Source organism: Ambystoma mexicanum, chromosome 14, assembly GCF_040938575.1.
Source record: "Ambystoma mexicanum isolate Mex_15411 chromosome 14, UKY_AmexF1_1, whole genome shotgun sequence".
In the NCBI taxonomy this organism is placed as follows: Eukaryota; Metazoa; Chordata; class Amphibia; order Caudata; family Ambystomatidae; genus Ambystoma; species Ambystoma mexicanum.
The window spans coordinates 551,783,929-551,800,520 of record NC_090940.1 but is presented as its reverse complement, the minus strand read 5'-3'; the positions used below and the strand labels follow the sequence as shown (position 1 = coordinate 551,800,520).

The window sequence follows — 16,592 nt, the reverse complement described above, 5'->3', positions numbered from 1 at the left end:
AGCGGTCATTTTCCTGCCATTTTATTTGGTTTCTATAAGTGATCAGGTTAGATATCATTTGTTTTTTTGGACGGTGGACTTATTCTTTTTGGACATTTAGAGACGACGACAAACAGCTTAGTTAGTAATGTAGGAAACACCCCACAAAGATAGGGAAATATAGGCTTATTCGTATTTCTTTAGTAAAGACAAGGTAAAACGTCCTCAAAGAGCGTGCATCCTTCTGACTCTGCAAAGGGGTTAATGGGGAAGTCAGCCAGTCATATGGAGGAATGGGAAGTATAAACTAGGAGGGTAAGCGTCGCCACAGTGTGTACATTCTTACTACTACTACTACTACTACTACTACTACACCCGGTTCCAATTCTGCCATACTATTGCAGAATACCCAATCACTCACCTCACTAGAAAGGAAGGTGGACAGCAGGCCAAAGAGAGATGTGCATAAGAACAACCTGCTCAAAAATGTCAAAAGAGAGCATTTGGAGAGATTTAGGTTGTTGCTTTGATAATGATTGCAAAAACAGTATGTCTCGGAAAAGCCACATAGGCAGTATTTAATATGATTTTGAAGGGCAAGCATATTATTCCTATTTTATAGTAAGGAGTAAACAATATTTTGAGGAGTAAAATATTCCTTTAGGCATGTAAAACTATAGTTTACTTCTAAAACAAATACCTTTTTTTTCATCAATAGTTACAACGTACCTTGTAATTCATGCAAATTAAATGATGCATTTTTACCTTAAGAATCCCCTTTAGACCAGGGTGTAAAAGTACTTGATCGTTTCACTGTGGCAGTGCTGTGCGAGTACCGCGCATGCAAGAACACCTGTGGCGCAGTGTGGGTGGAATAAGCCTACGTGTCAGTGGTGCTCTGTTTTTGGTTTGGGGCATTTTTACTACATATTCGTAAATTGGAAGCATTTGCCAGTTTTTCCTAAGCTAAAAGGGGCCGGTTCGCTGCTTATCTGTAGGGATTGGTGCTGGCACTGCTCAGCTGCAGGGCTGGGTGCCGGCGCGGCTCAGCTGTAGGGCTGGGTGCCGGGCAGCTCCGCTGTAGGGCTGGGTGCTGGCGCAGCTCAGCTGTAGGGCTGGGTGCCGAAGAGACTTTAGAGGTTTGCACATGTCCTAAGAAGGGCCTCCAAGTATCAAGAGAGTTCAGGAAAGAACACAGAAAGCCATTTCTTTGGAAAGAAGGATGGATTAGCTCACAAAACCACTTTCACCTTGTGAAATGTGATGAAAGGCCCCTCAGCACGTTTAAGAACATCTAGCAGAAGGTGCAGTGAGGAATTTTGGTAGACTTTTTTTGACATTTGATCAATTTCTCTCCTTTCCTGAGGTTGGGAGACAGCGAAGAGGAAGACATGGGGTCGGACCTCTTTTGCCATGCCAGAGGTACAGAAACCACGGAGAACTGCGTGGATGGCTGAGTCACTATGCACACTTATTTAAAATGCCAGCTCTGCAACATGCATTAGGTTTTCTTTGGTTAAAGCCAAGGATGAAAGTCAGGGGTTGTCCAACTGGCTTCCGTAAGCATCCTTATATCCAGTTGTTATGGTATGTGTAAGGAATCAGGAATAACACTCGGACACAGTGGCATTATGATGGTTGCAATAGGCTTTTATTAAAGGAAAAAGGAGTGTTGGAAAAAAAGCCCCATCGCTACAAACGGTTTCCCTGCCTCAATGAAACTAAAGGATGATGGTGTCAGAATGTCCAAAAATGAAGAGTTCTCCATCCTGTGTATGAAATACTAACCTGACCCTTACATGCTAAACTCAAAATAAAGTGCAAAGGGATATACTCTTTCAAGTGTGTGTGGTCGCCCCCCTCACCCAACTAACCAGCACATTGGACCATTGAAGGGCCTTGTGGCGTGGACCCTGTGCTGGCGCCCCGCACCCCTGAGGAGGGAGGCACAGGGGGCCCACGGTGGAGACTAGACTGTCTAATAATCAGGAGGCATAAAGAGTGAGGCCCACCAGGTTGCGGCAGAGAGGAGAGGAGCTGGGTAAGACACAGACAGACTTGCGACCCTGCTGGCGAGATAGTAGCAGGCACCACGATAAGACAGAAAAACACGCTTGCCAGACTATGATAGCAAAGATTGTGCAGGGTGACCCCTGTGGACCCAGGGAAGAGGGGCCAGGATATTACGAAGCCGGCAAGGGCCAGGATATTACGAAGCCAGCAGGGGCCTGGAAAAGAGACAGCGCACATATGTTAGAAAAAGGGAAGAAGAAAGCTTTTGCAACACCAAGGCAGACTAAGATGGAAGAGTTTGCGAGAAAGGGAGACCAGAGGCTGGAATTAGAGCAAACGGAGGCAGGACCGACAGAAGACAGCCACAAGCCAAACGCTGATGGAGCATACACGAGAATACTAGAGGCTATTGCTGCCCTGAGAACTTTAAAGTAGACAAGCATTGGGAAACTAAAGTGCGACGTGGGACTCCTGCGGCAGGATGTCCACAACCTGGCGAGGAGAGTGGGAGAGACAGAAGGTAGATTGGAAAAGGATCTGCAGGCGAAGGTCCGGATGCTAAGAATGCAGGTATCAATGTTGCAGACTCGAGCGGAAGATGCTGAAGGGCAGGCGCGAAGAAACAACATTCGGATTATGGGGCTACCTGAAGGGGAGGAGGGGAAGAGGTACCACCACTTATGTGGAAAATATGCTGCTCCAGGAAATTGGACCGGGAGCGTTGTCACAGGGATTCATGGTGGAGAGGGCCCATAGGGCACTGGCGAGATGACCCCCTCAGAACCCCACCGGACCCATCATAGCCAAGATATTGAACTTTAGAGACAAAGAGAAGATCTTGGCCTTCTCCAGGGAAGGAGGCGTGATTTGTTGTGGATCAGTCTCAATGGCGATTTATCCAGACTATACCCTACAGATCCAGAGACAAAGAGGCCAATTCATCCAGACGAAAGAGCGATTGCGCAAACAGGACATTAAATACATGCTCCTATAACCAGCGAAGCTGAAGGTGATATCTAAGGAACGGGCTCCGTTCTTTGATACTCCTGAGGAAGTGAATGCCTGGATGGACGCCAACCAGATGAAACCGATGGAAGAGAGCACGGACCCCTGAAGCGCCGCCAAGCATGGAGCAGTTGAGATACAGGCACAGGCAGGGATGCACGGACATCTGAGGTTGCTACAGTTTAGGGACCGGGACCACCCACAAGTTTAGAGGGTTGAGTATCCTCGCTCACGCCCTTGTAGTTAAGGATCGAGGTTAGGAGGATCTGACCAATGTGTTGGCCTTCTCTCTCTTTTTCCTTTTTTGGGGGGGACGGAGGGGGTTCTCTCCTTTCACCAGGAGAATTTGGTGTACCTGGAGGTAGCCAGCTGCCGAGTTCTGGGAGGGTGGATGGAATAAATGGCAGTTATGCCTCTACAGACAGGTTCTGGTAAATGGTTACTTTGGTTCATGTTGGGGGGGAGGGGTGCTTTAGGTTACAACATGGCTTGGTTTGATGAAGTGGAGGACACTGAGGGATCACCTGGGAGACGGAAGAGAGGGAAAGGAAGGACCCACATCACCCATTGAGAGGTGGTTGCTGGTGGGAGGGTACAGTGCGAGACTGAATGGCAGAGGTATTGAAAATGTCCTCCTGGAATGTCAGGGGGCTAAATAATTAAGTTAAAAGGGTCAGGGTGGCGGCATAACTGTGCAGAAAAGGGGTTCATATAGCATTGTTACATGAAATGCACCTCACGGCAGACAAGCAGACCCAGGTCCTGTAGAAATGGGGAGGGAAGGGGTTTGGGTCAGCCTTCTACAATTAAGCAAGGGGTGTCCTTATCTAGGTCAGCCCAACAGTACCCTTTCACGAGGTGGGAATTTACAAGGATGATGAGGGCAGTGTGGTGCTAGTCCATGGATTCCTGGATAAGAAGGAGGTCTGCCTGATAAATACATATGCACCTAATCAGGATGTGTCTACCTTCTTCCGCTCCCTGTATGTGAAACTGACTCCTTATCGAGGGATGACATGGATTTGGAGCAGGGATTTGAATTGTACGCTAGACACAACACTGGACAGATCGGATAGCAAACATGCACGGCTATCCCCACGTGCTAAGGTCTTGCTGACACTCTTGGGAGAGCTGGAGCTGCAGGAGGTCTGGCTGTGGCTGATAGGACCCAGGAGAGCATTCTCATTCTATTCAGGTGTGCACAAGTGTACACACGTATTGATTTCTTCATGGGGAGGGACCACCACTGGGAGTTTGTGGCAACCTCCTACGAGGGCAGGACACTCTCGGACAAATTTGCCCTTAATAATAGAGTGGGTGCTTACCAACCAGCCGGCCCAACACCCACATTGAGGCTGTGAGTAGAGACCTTGCGGGATGGGCCCTTCGGAGATGAAAGAGCACAGCAAATAGAGGAGTACTTCAGATTCAACAGTGGAAGTGTGGATTGTGGGGGGACCCTATGGGACTCCTTTAAAGTGATGGTACGGGGAGCTGTCATCGTCAAGGCAGGGGGTGTCCAAAGGGAATTAGAGAGGAAATTAGCAGCCACAGAGGTGGAAATTCAACAGGTGGAGAATGTTTGCCTGAGGGAGGAGAGGGCTGTAGGAGTGTCTGGACTACTAGGAGAGATTGGGAAGGTACAGTTTTGTGAAATACTCTGTAAAATTGCATGGGCAAGGGGACAAACCAAGGAGAATGCTAGTGTGGTTATGCCTGGGGGGCAGGGGGGAGGATACAAGAGATGTGATTGCCGAAATAGTAGATGGGTGCAGAAAACTGTGGCGGTCGCAGTGGGAAATCAATGAGGTCTTTCAAAATTTCTATCAAGACCTGTATGAAGAGGTGGAAAATACCAAGGCACAGGAGACTGCAGAGACCCTGTCCGAGACAGGCCTAAACACCATGAGTGCGGATCAAGCAGAGAAACTGGGTGCACCGCTCATGGTAGACGAACTGCGGGCAGTGATTGGCACGCTGCGCACAGGGAAAACACCAGGTGGGGTTCGCCTACCGGCAGAGTTTGATAAGGAGTATGTAGAGAAGATAGCCCAGAGGTTGTTGAGGACCTTTGAGGAAGCATATGAGGTGGGTAGACTACCCCAAAGCATGGAGGAATCTGTAATCATCCCAATCCTGAAACCAGGAAAAGCAGCAGGGTATTGCTAATCCTACCACCCGATATCCCTAATAAATCAAGATAGCAAAATCTTCACAGCGATCTTAGCGGACAGATTGAAAAGAGTAATTGGGACCCTGATCCATCCAGATCAGACAGGGTATGTTGCGGGGAGGGCGACGTCAGAGACTCTCAGGCAGTTGCATGCAATAATGCATAGTACGCAGGGGTGGGCAGAAGGGTGCACAGTGATGGCAGTGGATGCCGCCAAAGCATTCAACTCAGTTTGGTGCGAGTGGTGGTTTGCCCCTCTAGAAAGTTTTGGATTAGGCGAGGGGTTCATTAGATGGGTCGGAATACTTTACTCCAAACAGATAGCAAGGGTCAGGAACAGGAAACATGTGTTGGGGCAGTTCATGATATGGCAGGGCATGAAACAGGGAAGCCTGCTGTCCCCCAGGCAGTACATCTTAGCCCTGGAGCCCCCAGCAGTGTCCTTGAGGAGGGCTCCTGGTGATCGGCGCACATCACGTGGTCTTGTTTTACGCTGATGACATCCTGTTGTACTTGTGCAGCCCGGAAGACAATCTAGTGTCCTATATGGCGGTATTAGACAATTTTGCAAGACTGTCGGGAATAACGGTTAGCATAAAGAAATCCTACATATTTCTGTAGGCGTGCTGGGTAGGGCTGGAGGAATCACGACTTCCGAATCTGGGGCTGCAGTGTAAGGTTAATACGTTTAACTATTTAGGGATGTTCATCACAATGTGGCAGAAACCCAAGCGGCAGAACACACTGAGGAAAAGAGCTGGGTTGGGGAACTCAGTCAAGTTTTGGAAAAAGCTACCCCTCTCAGTGATGGGTAGGATTGCACTGCTGAAACTGAATGTCCCGTATCTTACACCAAAGTCCTTCTTCAATTAACTGAATTTGATGATTGGAAATTTTATATGGGGATCAGGACGGCGTAGCCCTGGATACCTTGTGCAGGGATTATGCAGATGGAGGGGTACGCCTCCTGTACTTCGAGTTATACTATCTGGTGGAACAGCTCCAACATGGTGGCGGATATAGAAACAGTGGAACCTAGACTGATGGGTTCGGAAGTAGCTCCCCACCTACTGCAGGAAGTGCTGTGGCTGGGGGAGAAGAGGATTGAGGACCCTCTTTGCCTCTTGCAGCTAGGTAAGAAGATCTGGGCCAAAATCAGGGCACTAATAAAATCAAGAGAGCCCTACACCTCCCACATACCCTTAGCCGAAATATATGGAGAGAACATAGTGGACTTGGCCCAGATTAGATCACAATTGGAGTATAGAGGGGTAGTGACAGTAGGAGACGTGCTCTCGCCTGAGGGGCTATTGAAATTCCAGGAGTTAGAGGACGAGTACAGAGTACAGAAAGGGCAGTTCCTAGCATATTAAAGAATATTATATGAGACAAAGAAAAGATGGGCGAGTTTTCCAAGTCAGCTGGATGAAGACTGCATACTAGGGGTGCTATACGAGGTGTCAGAGGGGGGACATGGGGTTACTGGAGGCAATACTTACAGATGACACTAAGGGCAGGAACAAATGGGAGTCAGAGATAGGCAGGGATCTTACGGACTTGGAATGGGCCAGGGCGTTGTTATATCCGAAAGGAGTCCTGAGGAATGACAGGCTAAAGCTGACCCAGTTTTATGTACTCCACAGGGCGTACTTGACGCCGTCCCTTCTAGCGCAGTTCCCAGGCTCGAAAGTTAGAAGGTGCCCATTGTGGAGAGGGAAAGAGACGGCGCACATTTTCTGGACATGTCCAGTGATTCAAGGGTTTTGACAGTAAATGGAATTAAGGCTTAAGAATTGAGGGATAACAACATATATGTGGATGCCAGAAGCCTGTTTACTTGGAGTGTTTGCGCGCCCAAGAAGGCTAAGCCGGAAATCAGATTGATGACCTGGCCTGGGTTCTGGTGAAAAGAAGGATCGCCATGGCGTAGAAATCACAGAATGGTCCCCTCATTGACGGGTGGTGGTAGGACTTGCGGCGCTGGTCTTTGGCAGAAGCTGCGATGTGGTACAAGGCTATGCAGGTGGGGAGAAGAGAAAGCTCAGAAAACTTGACAGCCTGGAACGCCTTAGTGCAGGCATTGTTTGGCTCGCCTGATGATAAACCCCCCTGAACCTGAGACAGGGCGTAGCAAGATTGGGGATGGGGGGACTTTGGAGTGGGGACCGGAATGTGCTGGGGAAGAGGGACGTCTAAGATAATGGGTGCGGGGTACAAAAACTCTGGTGGACTTTCAAGGACTACATGTCGTGGTCTGTTAGTTGGGGAATATTGGGGTGTTAGGGATTGAAGGAGGGAGGACGAGTTGTATAGTGAAAGATGTGACCGGTGAATGCCAAATTATTATTATTATTATATGTGTATTATGACACGACAAGTACAAGGAGTTTTAATAAACCAAATCATAAATTACAAATATAATAAAAATAATAACAATTGGGTGCAGGTCCCAGACTCGCAACACGTTGCCTGTTATACTTTCATGTCAGGGTTTTCTCCACACGTAACAGTTTGACTCACTCAGCCAATGGGTCCTCAATCCCCTTTCATCCGTTTCATTCTGTAATGCACTCCTACTCAGGTTCGCCCTGTGAATGTCTCCATCTTTCCTCGGTAAGCGGCCTCAGAGCCTCTCATGATGGCGTTGGTAGGGGCTCTCCTGTACACTTCTGCAGTAGGCTTCCTCCTCGCTTTCCGACCTGCGTTGGGTGTAGTGGATCTCCATCTTCCTCTGGGTGGCAGTGCTTTAAATGTATCGGCACCTATTGGATCCATCCAACAACCACGCCTCTCTAGTTCTGCAGCTTTAGTGCGCTGCATTGCTCTCCTGCTCCTCCTCATCTCAGTTGTTTTACAAAAAGTATAGGAAAGAGCTCTACTCTCAGTGCAAAGTGGATGGACTGGATCTATATCACAATATGCCAAACAGGTTTGGGAAGTCAAAGGGTCAGTGTCATGCCCTGAGTGGAAAGGGGGATACCATGTTCCTGCCACTGAGTCTCCTTCCCTCCCATGAGGGTTGTTGCCCCCATATGGTCCTCCCTCAGGCAGCCTCCCCGAGGGTCGGGATCAGGTAACAGCTGTCTTTCCCTGGCCATATGGGAAGAGAGTTTCCCCAAAGAGGGCGTGATGACATCGCTAGATTCATCACATTTGCCAATAGGTTGCTGCGCTCTAACAGAAAGCACTGGTGTGAGCCCTTCAGTTTTGATTGGAAGAGGGTCAGGCTATTCCACGATGCACTCACAGTCTCATGGAAATAATTAACTGAAGAGAAGAGCCCCACCCCCCACCATCCGTGTCTTGTTGCTGGGATAGTTTGTAGCTGGGTGAGCGTTATTAACTGGTGGGCAGAAGTGGAAGTACATTTTGAATCCCCACAGTCTGAAAAGATGCAAAGGATGAAGGAACCATCACTACATGGTGGAGCTGGCAGTAGGTGAATCTACTTCCATAGGCATTTGGAGGGAGTGAGAGACGGAGGCAGAGAGGGGCGCCAGAGTACCGCTGTGTTGCTAGACCAGGGTTGTCAAACTCCAGGCCTCGAGGGCCGGAAACCTGACGAGGTTTCAGGACATCCCTCAATACTTATGTGCAAAAATGTGCATACATGTAGAATCATTTTATGCAAATGTACCTTGTGAATATTATTGAGGGATATCCTGAAAATCTGACATGGATCCCTCGAGGCCGGGAGTTGAACAACTCTGCATTAGACTAAAGCAAAAGGGGAAAATAGTTCCTCTAGCATCAATACTTCAGCCCAAATGGAAACCAGAGCTTAGAGCATGCCCTACAAAGCCAATGTATCACTCATTGGGAAGGTCAGCTAGACATTAACAAGGTGGACTATTATAGGTTCCTAAACTGGATATTACCTCAACTCCCTCAGAACCAAACAACACATGCATTCAAAAGGTACAGGTGCAGCGACCACAACTTGAAGATTGAAACACGTCTACGTAAAGAGAATTGGAGAAGCTATGCTGCCAGCGCAGTATGGCAGGTGAGAATGGAAGCCTCAGCAGCATTTTCTTCAGCACTAGCCAATGTAAAGTGATGTCAAAGTACAACATGTTATTAAACTGAGGAGTAGACACGCTCCCCACCAAAAAAAATGTTTAAGAATTAAAGCTGCCACAACTATAAATCGGACAAGACAAAAAATGCTTCTTAAACCAGGCCTGTCCAAGGAGAACCATGTTAATGTGTACACTAATACTAATGGACTGTTCCTGGCATTTTCTCTACTGTTCATATCATAGATTCTCTTTATATTACGAGACCTTAGCGTACATGTGTATACACCCGTCAAGGAAATGAGATGAATGACAAGCCCATCCCCCAAATGAACTGTACCTGCTGCCGCACAGATTGCTCCCATAGTCCGTGCTACAGAACTATTTAGTGTGCTTGGTACAAACCAAAGATGGCCCCATGCAGAGGATACTCACTCACTCACTCACTCACTTCTGTTAAAACCAATCTGAATTGACATGTAGTCAGTGCATGCAGCCATCCCACCCATTCAGTTTGCAAAACTGTGTTACTATACCAGGAATAACTATGTTCTTTTTACATGGATAAGAAATAAACGGTGAGGTAAGTGACATCTGCAGGAGCAGGTGTGAGGACCTGCAGGCAATGTCAACCCTCCCAGGCTGAGCATCATTTGACTACTTTCAAAGTGAAACATAGCAACTTCTGGAAGAACGACTGGCAATTCCGCAATTAAATTGTGCTGTGTACTAACCACACGTCTGGTGATTCTTTGTGAAGCAACCGCTCAAGAAGAGCTATGAAGGAAAGAGTCGTCAGCCCAGGTCATAAAAAAGGGTAAGAAAGAGTGACATGCCAGACACAAAGAACAGACGATTTGCAAGGACAATGAAAATGGACTGGTCTGTATTCCTGAGAATTGTCTCTTTCAGAGAGAGAACTTTGTACAGAAGGCAAATCCGAAAGGTTTTCACACAACTGTCTCACAATTCACACTTGCCCACAACAAACTAATGCATATGTGATATGAAAGATTATTTATAATGCGCTTAATACCCAGAGGTTTCTAAGCACGGACCTGGGCATCAAACCTTTTAGTGCTCCGTGTCGTCTTGCTTCCAAGGCGAGCACGTTGCCCCTGAGCTATCCTCCCTCCTGTGAATTTCTGCTTAGTCTTCCTTGCACTAGTTCTTCCCAGCCAACCCTCCTCTCAGGCAGGGTGATTTAGAAAAAAGCACTACAAATACCAGAGGGGAAAGGTCAGAATGATTGGAAGGGAATCCTCTGTCCATAAAAGTTGTGAACCCGGAACGTATGGAGGCCTTTCTGTACTTTGTATTTTGTACTATTTTCAACAACCAAGTCCGCACTAAGTTTGCAGGATACCTCATCGGTCTCACATCACACCTTCCACCTCCAGTCCCCTTGGTATCCTCAATTTTCTTGTCTCCCATTCCCTACCCACAGACAGTACCTGCCATATGGACCCCATACTCTCTCCCCGCTGTACCTATCATTATGCCTCTACGCCCCCATCCCACCAATTTGAACACAAGGGCTCCGCCAGCTCAGTTTTCCATTTCCATGGCTGCCTTCTCAATTGTAGTTTATTTGACAGATGCAGAGTCTCACACTCTGGCCACACACTGCTCTGTTCACCACATGAAAGACCAGTGGCATCCCAAACATTTTGCTGGGATCTAGTAGCAGTAGTAAACAGCACAGAGGGCAGGAGATAACAGCCTTTATTCTGCAAAAACATAGGCTCTGAGCTTAATTACCTGGTACGGCACTATTGACCTATTGCCCAATTAACTCTGTGTGGTGTTTATGAGAAAAAGGAGCATTAAGAAACATCACGAAGATGTGAAAGGTATAATGGGTACGTTACAGTTAGCAAGCCACAAATCTAGCTTGCACACGCAATGCAATGCAATGCCATGTACTAGCTCTTGCATTGCGTAGCTCCTGCTTATTGACGTACGCAGAGGAGCTGCTTTAACATCCTGCTCATCAAATCCATATTTTGATCTCTGTAGATACCCTATACACAGCAAGATATTTGAAGTCTGGATCCTTGGGTACATTGCAGCTGCAATATTCACAGACGGTTGCATATATATTTTATATAATAGATAATGAAGAGAGTTGGGATCAGGTCCCCGCAACCCCTGGGTACCTTAAAATGACCAGCCCTCACATAGGGAGTCATGGCACAGACAAGTATCGTCACTGAAGTAGCTATGGCTGCCAATTTCCCGAAGACGTTGGAGAATCTGGCCAGTTTAGCAGGTGTTCCTCCAGTTCACAGTTGCTGTGGAAACTGCTACCATCTGCAAGCTACTAAAGTGCGGGGGAGAATATCTGTCAAGTTGCCCACAGACATTTAACATGGTAGACAATCCAGCAGACTGTGGATTTGAACATGGACATTGAAGGGTTCAGCACTAAAACCCAGGACCATGAACATCAAGAAAAGCCGTTGGATCACAGGACTGGTCTAGACCAATCTGCAACATAGAACAACTCTCGCCACCGGCACAATCCGTCACAATAAGAGACGAAAGACTTTTGCACACAGATACGCAAAGGTTTATGCCGAGTTCAGCATTGTTCTTTTGCACAGCATGCACACTACTGCCTCCATTATAACTAGATCAAAAAAGCCCACCAAAAACCTCAATAAATCCTCCTGTGCATGCAACCCAACATCTCCCCTTCAGACGCACTCCTGCATGCTCGTAGAGTTTACGGAAAGCATAAAGTACATTTCGTGCCACCTTTGTCAAGTACTCACTGTTGCCATGGCTTCCGTCTGTTCATTATTGTGCTCCCTGTACTGGCCCAGCATCTGGTCCACATGCCTCAGGTTCCGATTAGTGTCCTTCGGAAGATGCACAGGAAGAAAAGAAAACATTAAGGAGAGGAAAATAGAACTGGTCTCAATCACACGTAGGACAACATACCACTGTGCATGTTTTATAATTTTTGGAATAAAAATCTGAGAAGGTGCAAATTCTGTTTTTCATCATCGCATGCCATGTTCAGGACAGTGACCATCAGGCACTGAACAATATAGGCATGAATAGCGTTAGCGGTCCCCTACTATGGCGAATCAGGTACGTGAACATGGGTGATAACTATCAATGTACCGTCATGTGTTATGCTGCTGGTCTGGAGCTTTTGAGACCGAGCCAAGTATCTCAGTTTTATAACCACTGGATTAGTATTTGCCAAAGCACAGGTATTCCGTCTTTACATGTTAAGAAATGTGAATGGGGGCACCCAGGAGTACAATAAAGGTATCCTTAAGGCCTGTACAATTGTACAGACCGGGTGCGTTAAGCATTACAAGAGTGGTAGGCAAAATGCATTGGGCTGTAACTGAAGAAAGATGGACGAGATTGGTTTGGAGCCTACAATCTCGTTCCTTGCTCAGTATTTGCCCTTCAGCGTTCAATGGATCCATGTGACACAATATCGACCAGCAAAGCCAATGTGGCTGTAACTCACACTGCGCCCAAATCATCTTCCATTGAAAGCATTCAGAAACATCCAGTCAAATCAGATTCCACCATCTATAACACAACCCATTACAATGCTTTCAAAAAACATTCTATGCTAAAGAGAGGGCCGCATTCCCATAAAACGCTAGGCCGTAGATGTAACTGGAGAAAGAAACAAGAGCCAACATGTTAAGACCTCTCTTGCGAAGATAAAGCACATTTGAAAGCATAAGGGACCACAGAAGGATTTTTCCAACAGAAAGAAAATAGCAATACAGATCACAATAAGGAACTGGAGGGAGATTGTCCTGTGATTTTGTTAGAATGTTTCTAGCGCTAACAAAATAATTACTAGTCAATTTCAAGATGCACGCATAACAGCACTGGCTGATATACCTCGAAATTAACTTCGAATGCAAGCCAGTCCAATATCCTCAACAGGACAATAAACTGCTGCCTCAAATTTCCACAGATCTAAGCTTTAAGCGTGGCGCAAGGTATAAGGTACGGATGATGTTACATGCAGAGGTTGGCTCGTCCCTTTGCATGCCAGATTGGTGCTCCAGATGTCTGGCAGACAAGGCATGAGAGCCTAAGGAAAGTTTCTGCCACCATTATTTGTATTTGTATTTATTGATTGATTTATTAAGCGCCTTACGCCAAAGCGCTGTACAATTGAACATCATAATACATAAACAAACAATATAACAGTTGAAGCAAATAAATTATGAATCAATCGTCAAAACAATGAAAAGAGCAATTAACTGAGGGGCTAGATTGGGAAGGGGAGAGGGAGTGGATGGGAGGGGAGTGGTGAAGAATGGTAGGAGGAGGGAAGGGGGAGGGTGAGAGGGGGGAGGCAGGAAAGGGGGGAATGGTAGGAGGAGGGAAGGAGGGTGAGAGGGGGGAGACAGGAGAGGGGGGATTTTATGAAGGGAGAGCTGCTTAATGTTAGTGCTAGGCTAGTGTATCTATCTGCCAGAAGCTCGTGGTCCATAATGAGCATCCCTGCACTTCCATTGCAAGACTCAACCTTTGATGTTGGCATTTTCTTAATAGTGGACTGGTGCTTACTGTATAATCTGTGTTCTTATACTTTTTATTACAGGCCTTGAGGATGTTATATGGAGCTCAACCTCTAAAATAGTCACATACGAGGAATCAGATGAACACGGGGAAGAGAAGTAAAGGCTTAACAGTGAAAGATGATAAAGTGATGAAAATGAGACACTAACCAGGGTCAGACCCAGGAAAAAGGCAATTCTCATGACATGTTATCTGAATCGCCTTTGTACCTCATTGCAACGATTACCTGTTAAAGGAGACATTTGACTTCTTTCGGCTATTTAGGAAAATGAAACTTAAATTATTCTTCGATGCATTGGAGTCAACAGAATCTTAAGAAAGTCAATACTTGGAATTGCATCCAAGAGCAGTTTTTATACCACGGTTACACAATTCTGATACCTTACTAAAATATCCACTGAATGACCTTAAGAAAATGTACTTCAGAAAATGCCAGAGAGGCAATTTTACACATCATATTGAAACCAGCAGACAAAGGAGGGGCTCTGGTGATAATGGTCCTTGTTAAATACAAACAAGAAATTGAACATCAACTTTGCGATACAGACACCTATATGGAGGTTGATGGTGAATCAACTGAACAAGTGAGGAAGATTATCAAGTCTGTACTAGATGAAGCTGAACGCAATGAATTCATTAACCATCATACAAAGGCTTTTTTGATCAACGAATATCCAATAATGCCGGTCCTGTACAGTCTACCAAAAATCCATAAGGAGTTGACCAATCTGCCAGGATGTCCAATAATCGGCCACCAAAAGCTTATTGGAACCATTAGCCAAATACCTCCACTACATCATACAGCCATTAGTGCAAAAGACCAAAACCTATCTCAGAGACACAAATGATGTTTTGATCAAAATTCAGACCATTTCATTTGAGAGTGTAAAGGATATTTTGTTCACATTTGATGTGACTAGCATCTACACAAATATAACTCCTCAAAATGCGATTGAAGCGGTAGTATTACTACTTCTGGCAACATCAGAATGTCGTGCAGATAAAATCTTTGTCCTAAGTTTACTTACGATTGTACTAAGCAATCATTTTTTTCAGGTTTGAAGACCACCATTTCACTCAAATAGCAGTCACGGCAATGGGCACCACTATGGCTCCCAGCTATGCCAACACTGATGGCATAGCTAGAAGAGCATATCCTGAACAACAACTAGTGGACGAAATATAGGAAGTGTTATTATTGCTACATAGATGATATTTTTTGCATTAGGAAAGGCTCAGCATAACAACTACAACTCCCAGAATTAAATTTACCATGAAACAGCCTGACTAGACTAGAATTCCTTGATGTTGAAGTTTATGTACATGATGAACGTTTAAGCAGCACATTTTACACTAAACCAACTGACAAGAACAACATTCTACTCGCTACAAGCTTTCACCCAAAAACTACAACTGAGAGTATTCCGTTCAGTCAATTTGTAAAGTACCAACGCAAAATTTCAGACAATCAACAATATATCCAAAAATCTTGTGAACGATCTAACATCTTTCTGAAAAGAGGATACTCCATGACTAATATTCAACAAGAATAGCCAGAAAGCCAACACAGTCACTCGAACTACAAGCCTAGTATCGAAAGTGAAGGATCCATCCTCTAACTTGGTGTATGTGACCACTTATTCACACCAAAGTTCCCAGATAAAACGGATTTTAAAATCCAATTGGAATATATTGCATCTTGATTCAACACTAATGAGACTATTTCAAAAAGTACCCATTTTTGCCTACAAAAAAAAGTCAAGCTATTTGTGACTTAGTCATTAGAGCAGACATTAGTGCACCCTGAAAATCAACTAGGTACTTTAGGGGCACTTTGTCTTGTACTAATTGCTAACGTTGTAACAACATCATTAAAGGCAACACCATTAATCATCCCTATACAGGAAAACCAGTTACTACGAGACACACATCTACCTGTGACTCTACTAATGTAGTCTATGGCATTAGATGACCCTCTGTCATCTATTATGAAGGAATTATCACCCAGAAAGCCAAGACACGTTGGACGGAACACAAGTCCAACATTGGAACTCGGACAAAACTCCAGTTTCCCAACACTTTAAAGAATTTCATCATTCAGTGGCCCAAATGCCGGTTGTGATACTTGAACAGCTTAGACAGCCCCTAAGGCGAGGAGACCTAATTAGGATGCTGCTCCAGAAAGAGATATTGTGGATTGAACGTTTGGACGCGCTATCTCCCAGAGGAATGAACACAGAATATGACCTGACCCGTTTTCTCTAGCCACACTATTCGCTGATAATACACTCATTGCCGTCAGCCTTTTTCTGTAGGATTTTTTCATTGAATGACATGCATAAGACCACGTTAGGTTTGGACCATTTGTCTATGAATTTTCACTGTATCACATACAACATTCTAAAGCAAGATGATACTGATGACGTGTAAAATGTTTTATTACCATCAAGAGAATCGATTGCTGACTTAGGTTAATTGTTTAAATTTGAAGACGATTACATGAGCTTACTTATGTCTAAGGACATTCATTTGTGTAGGCATAAAAATATTGTACCAATGATCATTTCTTGATGTACGATTGTCACAGAGGTTGTTTTCACAAGTCAAAATACATGTAACGAATATCGATCTGTGCTTTACATTTCAATATTGCATATACTTGTATTCATGTCAAGGTCATCACACATATGATCATATGACCAGGGCGATGCGCTTCAGCGTGCCCATACGTCACAAGACTTCATTCATAAGCGAGGAAGGGAGGCTGCGTTTTCGCTGTCTCTCCTGCCCACGCTTCGCTTTGCTTCCAGAATACTAGAAAACTAGAGAAC

The 16,592-nt window shown here is 45.5% G+C and overlaps 1 protein-coding gene across 7 annotated transcripts in view; it reads right to left on the bottom strand.

Annotated features, from left to right (window-relative positions):
* CEP128 (centrosomal protein 128) overlaps positions 1-16,592 on the bottom strand; it is an 864,240-nt gene that overhangs the window by 725,810 nt on the left and 121,838 nt on the right. For all 7 annotated transcript variants that reach the window (XR_011283785.1, XR_011283784.1, XR_011283786.1 and 4 more), the window contains one exon: positions 11,967-12,053. Coding sequence is in view for 4 of the 7 variants with exons in the window: in XM_069637862.1 (XP_069493963.1) it covers positions 11,967-12,053 (87 nt within the window). In the remaining 3 variants the exon portion in view is untranslated. The remainder of the gene's footprint in view (positions 1-11,966; positions 12,054-16,592) is intronic.